Below are 12,537 nucleotides of genomic sequence, written 5' to 3' on the forward strand. Positions count from 1 at the left end.
AAAACATGATCAAGTGAACACTTTTCAAGTCAACAGTTTTGAAGACAGCGGAAGGTCCCAGAGTGGAATAATAGAAGGTGGTAGAAAAGAGCACACAGGTGGAACTAGGGACCAGAGACCAGTCAGGATGGGAGAAAGGCCCATCCTTGAAGCCAGAGAGGACCATTATCTTCAAATTGAGAAAATCAGAAAAATGTTGACGCAGTTACTCACATTTTGCAATTCAGAAGTGTGATGGTGTGAATTTATGCTTGATAACATCAGTGTTGGAAAATTAGGAAGTCAGGCAGCTTCTGAAAAATTATTGACTTATCTTTGTATTCTTCCAGAAAATTTCTTCAACTTAGCTTTAAAAACTTTTTCGAAGAGAAAAGCTTGATTTTAATAACATTAACTCCTCCTAAATTCTGTCATGTGAAATTTAACTTGTCATTCCCTTCATCATCTGTTACCTGATTTCATTATTTAAACATAAAAGTAAAATCTTCTTCACATATTTGCATTTCCTTAACTGTTTCTTTGAAAAACCTATATTTTGGGGACTAAATGAAGAGGTGGCAACTGGAAGTGTACAATGTGACTGTGAACAAGGACAAAGGGAAGGAAGAAGTATGAAGAAAATTAGTAACTAAGGATCAAAAAGAAGAGCCCCCATCTAAAAATCCGCTGTAACTTTGTAATTAAGAGTTCCTGTTTATGAGAGCATTTTTATTAATGGAACGAAAAAGGTGCAGGGTCATTGTCTGCCATTAAGTTGATAGAGAACAAAATGAGTTCATAATCAGCTATTCACTTCAATAGCACTGACATTTAGGACCTCGAGTGGCTATAACTTAGGGACAGGAAATCTTTTCTCATGAGTAACTGCGCCTGGCTGGCTATTCTGCTGAATTCATCAGATCCTTTCTTGACTTCACAGGAATACAGTGTAGAAAAGATCAAGGTTGTCTACAGGGTTGAGGAACCATTGCTTCTTGCTACCCACAACTCTGCCCATAGAGCAGTTGTTTTCATCTTTTCCTCCGTAGAACTATAACTCCCCTTGGAAATGAAGAGTGGAAAACATTTGGGAAATGCTGACCATGGCACTTGCAGCAGTCATTTCGATTTAAAAACATTTCCTGAGGAAAAGCAAATGTTTTCTCACAGACCCCCAACGTTTTGCCTATTAAACCATTTTTGTCATCAAAACATTTTATTAATATGTAAAATGTTTGCAAAGTTCTTTCTGTGTAAACATGATCATTTCATACTAATCAGGTGTGCTGAGTACCTCTGCTCATCCATTAATATCCGGTGTTTGTCAGCCTGTGTTTGTTTTGTGTCTGATGTTAAATGTCTTTCTTGCAGATATTGATGAATGTGTAAACAACACTGTTTGTGACAGTCACGGGTTTTGTGACAATACAGCTGGCTCCTTCCGCTGCCTCTGTTATCAGGGCTTTCAAGCCCCACAGGATGGGCAAGGGTGTGTGGGTGAGTTTTTAGAATTTTTCTCCCAACATGTTCCATGTGTCCCTTTCTAAAAGTTATCAACAAGAGGAAATTTTAAACAGCAATCTTGGGCAGAATTTGCTTTTATCATATAAAATGAGATTGGGCAAATCCTGTGGCTTCTGAAATGGAGAGGAGCATTGATAATTACAGAAGTATGACTTTAAATTGAAGTATGTTTTTAAAGGACATGTGTTTAAACCCTTAGTTGAGAATGCAGCACTCTGTAACCCTTGTGGCCCAGGAAGCAGAGTCTGCAGCTTCTGGTAGTCCATCATGGGAATCCAGCTCCTCAGGCGGTGCATTTAAGGAAGAGCGTTGGAAAGAACTTCGGTTTCCAGGAATGACACCAGTAAACTGATGCACTTGATTGTGCAACTCTATTCTTCAGTCCGTTTTGGGATTGATGGTGCTGGAAAGAATCTTGAATGTCATCAGATGTCCTAAAATATCATCCAACACATGCTCCTAGAGAAGAGATTTTGTGTTTCATTTTCTGATCAGCTGATTTCTGCAAGTCAATGTCATTATGAAACATGCTTGCAATTAGAGTGATTTCTTGGGAAACAGAAGAAAGGTTATAAAATCTGAAACTTCATGCATTAACAAGGCTTTTTCTTTATACTTCTTAATGGAGAAAAATAGCTCTGTTTACTACAGGGCAAATGGCACTTGAGGTGAAGTCAATAACTCATTGGTTTGAAAATTTGCAAGGAAAACAAGTTATTTGCCATCCAGATAATACTGGGAAAACAAAATCTATTTAGAGGTTAAATGATACCACTTGAATAAAAACTGCTTTTCTGGGATTAATTATGGAATTTAGTTAATTCACAATCATATTAGTTAATTCCCAACTACATTAAAAAATAGTCATGTAGTTTTGAGCATAAACACAGCTAGCCAAGAACACATATAATTATTCCAGAATTAGCCACAGGAAGACATCTTGGCTATCTGATAATACAGCCAAGACTATTCTAATCTCTCCTGCTTCAGTCCCCTTCCTACCAAAACCAAAATGATTAAAAATTGCCTGACATTTGCTTGTACTGTGACTAAATGGGCACTGTGATTTGACTGAAATTAGGTACCATCTCCAGACCCTGTCCCTGCTCCCTTCCTTGCCCTCAAGCTGAGCTTTAACCCTCTTTCTGTTTCCAGAATACCTTCAGCAAATTCTATCATAGCACTTACAATCTTTTGGGAATCATTTATTTGTGTATCTGCTGCCTGCAGCCTTCTTCTCCAAGTCCACAACCTGCATGTGATTGTGAGCTTTCTGTCTCCCTTCCCTGGAATGGGCACTATGGTTGGCCTACTCAGTAAATTGTGTTTAACTATTAACTGATGAAATATCAGATGTTGACTCCACATGGTCCCTGAACCCCTGTTTAATATTCCTTTCCAGCCAACCAGATGAGCACACTGACCTTTTGTTGATATTTCAGTATGGCACACAAGACACACCCTTAGAAGGGGATATTTGTTGTCATTTTGGTGAACTCAACAAATGTCATTTTTTCTTTTTTTGGTCCTATTAACTGAGGACTGGGGATGCAGCTCTGTGTAGAGTACTTGCCTACCATGCATGAGGTCCTGAGTTTAATCCCCAGCAAACCTCACCCCCCAAGATCTATCTAACCATATCTATAGATACACACACACAAACTGAGCACCTATTATATGCACTTCACCACACTGGATGTTGTGCAGCATTTCAGAGATGAGACAGGTTTGAGGCCAGTCTTGGGCTGTCTTCTTTCCTCTGCTTAGACCCTACACACCCTCCTGCTCATTGTCACCTACTCATCCTTCAGATCTGGGCTACAATGTTAATTCTCTAAACCACTCTTGCATGAAAGAACCACTGTTCCCTACTTCACAGAGCTCTGTATTTTTCATTTCTGGCACTAACGAAGCCTGTGAGATTTTCTTGCTGATTTCCCTGAGGGCAGGAGTTGGGCCTGACTGACTCATCATTGCTCTCCCACATACAGGCTGGGCCACATGGCCTGGCCCATGTAAGTAAGTGGGAAATATTTCTTGATTAAATGAACGTATCTGGTGGGAAAGAGCTCAATAGCCATGTAAATAATATGAGTTGGAAAGTAGAAAGTTTCATATGACATTTACCTAAAATTGATAAATGTGAACTGGCAAATTCCTAAAGTCAACTTTTCTGGTCTAAATAATAACTGTCTGTATTGATTAAATATTCCAGTTCTGCTTTACTTTATGTTATAATATCTTTTTATAAATGAAACCCAGCTCATTGGGTTTATATTTGTTTACAAACAAAGTGAAATGGGAAGCTGAGGTTAATTATCTAAGTAAGTCAAAACCCATAAACCTTTTGTCCAATAAACTGGATATAGCAGGGGAAATAGGATTTTTTTTTCCCTGAATGGTTTGGAAAACTGCTCACATTTTTAACACTGTATAAACCATCTCAGAGTGTGCTCATGAAGCTGGTGTGTGTACATGTTTAATGCATAAGACCCATGAGCATTTCAGATGTCAAGTGAGGTACTTTGCTGAACAGGACAGCCATTAATAAAACTTTTTGGAGAAGCAAGGTAAAATGTACGATGTAGTGATTGGCCTTTCTTTAGGGTATATTGCACATCCTTTAATAAATCATATTCACAATGAGATGACTTGACTATGTTGTAATTATATATATTTTAAGCACAGAAAAATAATTCCACAAAATAGAAATTACACTGTGGACATCGACAGAATTTGAAAAGGTATAGTGAAACCAGTATTAGTTATTGGACCAATTTGGTTCACATGAAGATTAATGCACCCTGATAAATGCTTATAGCTCTTACAACCCAAATTCTAATGTTAATTTATGGACCTTTTGGCTGCTAGTAAACTGTACTTTCAGACATTTAAGTAGATTTTTAGCATTTAAAATGAATTTAAAGTTTCTAAGCTTGCTGAAGTGCCTGTGCTTCTAATTTTTTCTGGATTTAAGGACTGAGAGTAGAGCGTTGGGCCATTTCTGACTTTGAATATATTGAAAAGTCATGGAAGACCAAACTAGATGTTCAAAGGGCAGATACTATTATTTCCAGTGCAATTCCAGGGTGTCCCTTAAAACTAGAATTGGAATTTAAACCATTATTGTGCATGTTCTCAGTCCTTTCATACAGACAGCTACATGAGCTCTGCCTTTAGGAGCCTATTCCCTGAAAGAGCAGATGGGGTTGGCCAGCTTCCTGGAGAGCACCTCATTTCCGGAAGGCACTACTGGCTTTGGCAGTGCTGGCAGAATGAAGAGCTGTCCATACTGACACACGCATCTCACTCGCTCTTTACTCCCTTTGCCAGATGTGAACGAGTGTGAACTCCTCAGTGGCGTATGTGGTGAAGCCTTCTGTGAAAACGTGGAAGGGTCCTTCCTGTGTGTGTGTGCTGACGAGAACCAGGAGTACAGCCCCATGACTGGGCAGTGCCGCTCCCGGGCCTCTGGAGGTAAGTCCCAGTGGTACTGGGCAGGGCACAGAGGGCCCTGCTCAGAACCTGAACCTGATGGGCGTGGGCCAGACACTCCAGGAGTGAGGTGAGGAAGAGCCTAATGTCCTGGCACAGTTCTGAGGCTGGAAGCTCCTGTGTCCATCCCATCCCCTCATCAGTGGAAATAGGATGTGGGTCATGACTGTTTGGGCTAGATGGCTTCTAACAAGCTTTCCAACCCAAGACGTCATGAGCAGAGTAAAGGATCCAAAACAATGAGAACATTTGCTGGGTCCTGCCTGAGACTTAGGGAGCTATCAGCTCGGGTTTAATATGGCATTGTCTCATTAAGTTACATAATCCCCCTTTCTTGGCCCATGGAGAAATGTATCTTGACACTTCTTTAAATGAAAATCAACATACAGGCCTCTCAGGATCTACAAAAACTTCCACTTGGAATTCTTAAGGTGTTTCTCCTGAATCTGGCCTATAGAGTTGCCATGTTTGCATTTATTTAAAATTTGATTTAGACTGCGTTGTCACTGTACAAATTGAAGTGGAGAGCTGAAAGTTTTCCAGATAAATTAATCAACTTGCAGATCACAGATCACCCTTTTAGTTGTGCCATGTAGTTAAAACTTGGTTGTATTTTAAGACAAGCAAAAGACCAAATGGTCCTTTGAGAGCCAAATAAAATGAAACTTAGACCATTTTAATTTATTCCTAAATATCAGTCAATTTTATCTACGCTCATATAATAGCTTTTACTAATCCTCTATAGGGGACACTTGTCTTGTGTAAAATAGCTATTTTCACAAGTTATGGAGAATAAAATATAAAAATATGTTCATCCCTACATTTTATGTTTTGATTACTAAGTATAGTCAGGCAAGGAGGTACAGAATTAAATGAGCAGACAATTCAAATACATTGTCTGTGGAGGGGAAGAGGAAGGTTATTGCTGAGGTAGCATTGCTGTTCATTCAAGTGACCACCATTGTGGTATGCATGCCATAAAGAAAAGACATTTAATCTTAGTTGTACCCATGATAGCAAAACATGAAAATCTGGTTGGCCTAAGTAATTACCTTTCTCTTATTTGTCTTTGGTTCCATAGGGTAGCACTTCACCCACAGTATTATTTTGAATGAATAACAATATATCATAATATTGTATAATCAATTTTTAAGGGATCTATAGGAAGATTAAGTAGTCATAATAAATATAAATGCATATGATACAATGTGAAGTGAAAAAAGCAAGCTATTCTAATGATCATATTCTGCAGAGAGGGGGAGATTGAGGATACAGAAAAAGATAATTTATATCTTTATGTAACTTTTAGTTTTTTTCCTTTATTTTTCAAACTTTCTGTAAGACTTCAAATGGGAAACCCAGTGATCTGGTCCATCATCTCTTTCTAACTGTGTAAACTTGGGCATCTCAACATCTATGAGATTTAGTTTCTTGCCTTTAGAATGGAAAAGTTTTATTTACTTCACAGAGTTTTACACATTCTGTTTATTTATTTTGCCCATAGTTATTTTTTGATTAATTTCTTGTAGATTTACAGAGTGGTGAGATTCACTGTGGTATATTCATATATGTAAGTAGGAAAGTTATGTCAGATTCATTCCACTGTCTTTCCTTATTCCATCCCCGCCCTTCCCTTCATTCTCCTTTGTCTATTCCACTGATCTTCTATTCTTTTTTTATTACCCCCCTCCCCCCCTTTATTGTGGATTAGCTTCCTCATGTCAGAGAAAACATTCAACCTTTGGCTTTTGGGGACTGGCTGATTTCACTTAGTCTCCAGATCTGTCAATTTACCAGCAAATATCATAAAGTCATTCTTCTTTACAATTGAGTAATACTCCATTGTTTACACATTTTTAATGAGATCACATGTGTAAAGTCACTTGTTAAGAGCCAAGTACAATTCAAAGTCTCATACTCAGCCATGTCCCAGACACAGCAAGGCTATTTTTCATCCTTTCATGGTCTCTTCTGAAGTGGTGGATCTTTTGACTACAGTTATTTTTGATCCAGGTCATATAACCTCATTAAAGTACATATCTTGGCTCCCAAAGTTTGCTCATTTCTTTTTTTCAGACATTAATAATGCCTTAAGAGGATCATGAGGTAATCTGAACCATTTTTGCTGAACTGGAGCAGCTCACTGTAAATTGTGCTTATTATTTATTTGAACTTCTGGCAGCTCTTCTCATAGCCTTGCTCCTCATCTCTACTTTTTAAAAGTTCCTAACACCTATTCTGCCTTTTTCCTTTTAGTCTGGTTGCTCTCTCATTGACTATCTGTTTCTGGAATGTTCTTTCAGTCAGAGTTCACTAAGTACCCTCCTGCTTTTTCAAAGAACATAATTTGGAATACCTTGTTCTATAATGTTGGTCTGACAATAAATACATAGTGGTTCCTTCCTTTTAATTTATCTAACATTTCTGGATTTTTGCATGTTTTTTACCATAGTTCTCTGGCTTCCTAAATACCACACACAGCCAATGTTTTGTTGGTTCATGTATGTATGATAACAACAATCAAAAACTGGTTGAGCTTACTAAGCTGCATAGTTCTTGGCATCTCGGACTTCTGCCATACCTCAATTTGTATAGTTTTTGGTGAAAATCAGTCTTAAGACTATCTTACTACCATCTGTATTTAAAACAATTTCCTATTGAAACTGGTCTTGAAAATCAGGATCGGGTCCTCATTCCCCTGGTACTGAAGACTGAACACCCAAGAAATGCTGAGACAAGAGTAAAAAGTTTTATTTAAAGGATAGAACAGAGAGAGACTCCTCTGGAGAAGAAGGAGTATGGAGCTGGTGCCCAAGGGAATTTGAGAATTTCTTGCCTCTTTTATAGATTTTTGGCTTCCTTTCTTCTCATGTCCTCTCCTCCTCTTGTCTTGCCTCTGTGACCAAAAGGGCAGGAAGAGAGCGGTCCAGGGGATGATTGCTTAGGTTAGAAAATGTAATCCTTCCCCTCCCCCAGAAGTTGTTAGCAACCAGGTGATGGCGAGTGCTATCTATCCATTTCCTTTTCTTTGATAATTAGCTAACTGTCCTTTGCCCTGGTCTCACTACCAGTATCTGAAAGACAGAGTTTATCCCTGAACTTCAAGGAGAACTTCACTTCATTGAGCCAATACTTGATCAGTTATTTGAAAAGGGTGATTAAAACTGGAAATTATTAAAAAGATAATATATCTTTTAGATATTTAATTTCTAACTTAAAGCATAAAAAATGTACATTCATTCATGAGTCTTTGAAGACAGGCCACTCTTGGAATTCTACATGGCTCATCTCCAAAAAACTCTATTTCTTATGCATCCTCTACACTGCCTACTTTAAAGCAAGTGAGAATTTAAAGACTTTTACAAAGCAAATGAGGATGAATCCCTCTAGATTTTTAGTTTTCAAATGTTTTATGGTTATCTCATCCACACCTAATTTAGTTGCATTCTTTTTACTATATCTTTAGTCTTTCTAAAGCATTTGCTTGAGAAACAAATCTTATATTCACATTTATATTTTGCTGATATATGTATTGCTTAATGAGGTAAAAACAGTAATTAATACACTGGCACAGAATGTTTGAGAATAAACATAGCCGAGTCTTGGTTGGCATACTCCTCAACCTGCAGAAGCAGAAGTATGTAGACCTCTGAGAATAGCCAACTGGTTGTGAGCATTGCAGGATGTCCCCAGAGGGACATCTTTTAACTCAACACAAGTACATGGAAATTAGCTTAAAGAGTTTGCATCATACCTCAGTCAAAGAATCTACTGTTAACGCATTTTGTACCAAAGCTTTTATTTAGGATTCCAATTAATTTTATTATAGATATACTAGTAACTCAGATCTCAACCTTCTTGAAATGTGATTTGGAAAGGAAATAAAAATTTGCAATGTAGCCAGCAACAGTTTTACTCAGCTATACAGTTTCTCCAGGACAATTCACATTCCCATAATGAGCAGAAAAAAAAAATCTAATGTCTTATTGTACTGAGTACAGAATTTAGGCTAAGGGATGGGATGCCAGGAAGGAAGATTTCAAATTAGTATCCAGAAGAGCTTTCCCATAGCTAACCAGAGCTAGTCAGTGCACATCTCATACAGGGTGTTTCCCGTGGAGGTATTCAAAAACAGGTGAGGATACCCATTGGCAGAAGAGCACCTACTTTCAGCATGAGTCTATTTCTTATGATCTTTAAGGTAGTTTTGAACTCTTAATATCCTAGGATTTTTATTTCTACACAACTTATTGGCTCCCATATAGTTTTTTTTACGTCTAGTCTAATGTTTTTCACTTCTTGGGCCTTTGGCCATTAATTTACATTGCTGTACATTGCCTAAAAGAATCTGAAACAGAAATAACTAAAAAATGTCAATACCAGGCCATTCATCACATTTAAGAGGATATGGATATGAAATATAGTCTGATGCCTTTATTTCCTTAGTGCCTGTGATAATTGCTCAATAAAAACTTTATGTCTTTGGGCACTCTAAAGGAAGCAGTAAATATTTAGTCTTGGCAACCATAGCCTTCAAACCTTACCCACAAAATGCTGTTCTCTTCCTTGATTGGTGAACAGAGGATATTCTGTGGTAGGAATAGAGTCTTACTCTTAAAACAGAAGGTATAATGAAAAGAACACCATGAAAAAGATGTATATTATAATCAATGCATGTGTTCTGCACTTTAAGAAAAGCAAATAAAATCGAAAATGATTAAGTGTATAGACTGGGGTGGTTATTTGTATTAAAAAGTAATTTTTGCTTTCACATCAATTTAAATGCCAGGCTTATCTAATTTACTTATGAGCGTTCTCTCACATCATGAGCTTGATCCTGGGCTTCTACATTTAGAAACTACCTTAGTGATTTTCCAACCCAGCTTCTTTATTTATAGGTAAAGTGACTCTGGGCCAGACTGAAGCTCTAAATGTTATTCTTGGGGTCATACAGCTAATACATGGCAGAATTGGTACAGGAATCCAACTTGGGGAATTTCCCACTTCATTATTTCCACTTCTTGGGGCTAAGTACCCCAAGAGACCAAATTTTTCTAAAATTTGACTTCCTTTTCACTTTTTCCCCCATTATTAAAATAATACACATTCATCATAGAACAAGGCAAATACAAAACTATATCTAGATGAAAATCCCCAGCATATCATCATCCAGGATGATCTTGGTCACCATGTTGACCTTCTGATTCTTTGAGGTGACACCCGTATGCCCCAAACCACAATAGGACCATCTCCCATTTACTCCTCATGGCATTGATATCAGGCCCTCTAATTCTACTTCTACGTGAAACTGCTTCCTCTTGGGTCATCAGGGAGCTTTGTATACCAATAGCCTTCAGTCTCATTGGAGACTTCAATTTGACAGTGATTTCTCCTCTTCTCCCCTTCTTTTCCCTGTGATTTATTTCAGGACACTAATCTTCCTCTTGCCCTTCTGCCTTGGACGGGTCTTTTCCTGTCTCATTTTCTTTCCCATCCCTTCAATATTGATGTCCCAGGGAGTTGCATGCTTGCAACAACCCTCTTGTTTTCTCTGTGTTTTTCTCCTGGGATATTTTACCTGCTTCTGAGTCAACTATTACTCTTGTGGTGTTGCCTGTTTAAGACTCTTCTGCCCCACCTGTTTGCTGAGGGCTACACTCTAATTTCCAACAGTCTTTGGACCTTTCTCCCAGGGGTGTACTTGTAAGCATCTCTGGCTGCCAACTACCCAAACCCAAATTAATTGCCAAGACTCTCCCTATGTGCACTTAATAATTGAGATCAGTACTGGAAATCTCAAAGTGATGCTTTCATTTTTATCCCCATCTGTCTAAACAACCAATCCATGCCACCATAACATCCTGCCAATCCCATCTTCAGAGTGCCCTCCATAGCCCTCCCTGGTCCTATTCCTGTTGCCGGAGCCTGCCCTTCAGCATCACTTCCTGGACCACTGCAGTAGCCTCCTGACTCCTCTTCCTGCCTGTCCCATCAATTCCTACACCACATTTTGCCAGAGTTTATATTTGTTTATTCATTCTAATTTGTTATACATGCTGGCAGAATGCGGTTCATTTCATATTACACATATAGAGCACAATTCTTCAAGACGCTGACTGTACACAAAGTATTTTCACACCATTTGTGTCTTCATACATGTACTTAGGGTAATGATGTCTAACTCATTCCATCATCATTCCTACCCCTTTCCCCGCCTCCCTTCCACCCTCCCCTTTGCTCTATCTAAAGTTCCTCCATTCCTCTCATGCTCCCCGCACATCACCATTATGAGTCAGCATCCTCATCAAAGAAAACATTCGACCTTTGTTTTTTTGGGATTGGCTTACTTCACTTAGCATCATATTCTCCAACTCCATCCATTTACCTGAAAATGCCATGATTTTATTCTCTTTTAATGCTAAGTAATGTTCCATTGTGTATATATACCACATTTTTTTTATCCATTCATCTACCGAAGGGCATCTGGGTTGGTTCCACAGTTTAGCTATTGTGAATTGTGCTGCTATAAACATTGATATGGCTGTGTCCCTATAATATACTGTTTTTAAGTTCTTTGGGTATAAACCAAGGAGTGAGATAACTGAGTCGAATGGTGGTTCCATTCCCAGTTTTCCAAGGAATCTCCATACTGCTTTCTAGATTGGCTACATCAATTTGCAGCCCCACCAGTAATGTATGAGTATCCCTTTTCCCCCCTACATCCTCTCCAGTACTTATTGTTGTTTATATTCTTGATATCTGCCATTCTGACTGGAGTGAGATGGTATCTTAGAGTAGTTTTGATTTGTATTTCTTGCTATAGATGTTGAACATTTTTTCATATATTTGTTGATTGATTGCATATCTTCTTCTGAGAAATATCTATGCAGTTCCTTGGGCCATTTATTGATTGGGTTATTTGGTTTTTTGGTGTTAAGGTTTTTGAGCTCTTTATATATCCTAGAGATTAGTGCTCTATCTGATGTGCTTGTGGTAAAGATTTGCTCCCATCCTGTAGGCTCTCCATTCACCTCACTGATTGTTTCTTTTGCTGAGAAGAAGCATTTTAGTTTGAATCCATCCCATTTATTGATTCTTGGTTTTAATTCTTATGCTATAGGAGTCTTATTAAGGAATCTGGGGCCTAATCCTATATGATGAAGGTTTGGGCCTACTTTTTCTTCCATTAGGCTCAAGGTCTCTGGTTTAATTCCTAGGTCCTCCATCCACTTTGAGTTGAGTTTTGTGCATGGTGAGAGATAGGGGTTTAATTTCATTTTGTTCCATGTGGATTTCCAGTTTTCTCAGCATCATTTGCTGAAGAGGCTATTTGTATTTTTAAAACAGATCTGGTTTCAAATCCTCCTTCAATCTATCAACTTCTTGTCACTGTCTACAGCATAAAGTCCAATTCCATTAGCAGGTAACAAAACCCACTAGAATATAACAAACCTTTTTAGTATCATCTCCCAAATTGTTGTTTGTATTCTTAATAGCTTCCATTCTGACTCGAGTGAGATGAAATCTTAGAGTAGTTTT

At 38.2% G+C, this 12,537-nt stretch overlaps 1 protein-coding gene across 6 annotated transcripts in view; it reads left to right on the top strand.

The window, feature by feature from the left end:
* Positions 1–12,537, top strand: part of Ltbp1 (latent transforming growth factor beta binding protein 1) — a 401,517-nt gene that overhangs the window by 352,214 nt on the left and 36,766 nt on the right. For 4 of the 6 annotated variants that reach the window (XM_071601479.1, XM_071601480.1, XM_027933416.2 and 1 more), the window contains one exon: positions 4,837–4,980. In XM_071601479.1, the coding sequence (XP_071457580.1) occupies positions 4,837–4,980 (144 nt within the window). Of the gene's footprint in view, positions 1–1,350; positions 1,477–4,836; positions 4,981–12,537 lie in introns of all 6 variants that reach the window. The other 2 variants (XM_027933415.2, XM_027933417.2) reach the window with 1 other exon arrangement.

This window comes from Marmota flaviventris, chromosome 14, assembly GCF_047511675.1.
Source record: "Marmota flaviventris isolate mMarFla1 chromosome 14, mMarFla1.hap1, whole genome shotgun sequence".
Taxonomy (NCBI): Eukaryota; Metazoa; Chordata; class Mammalia; order Rodentia; family Sciuridae; genus Marmota; species Marmota flaviventris.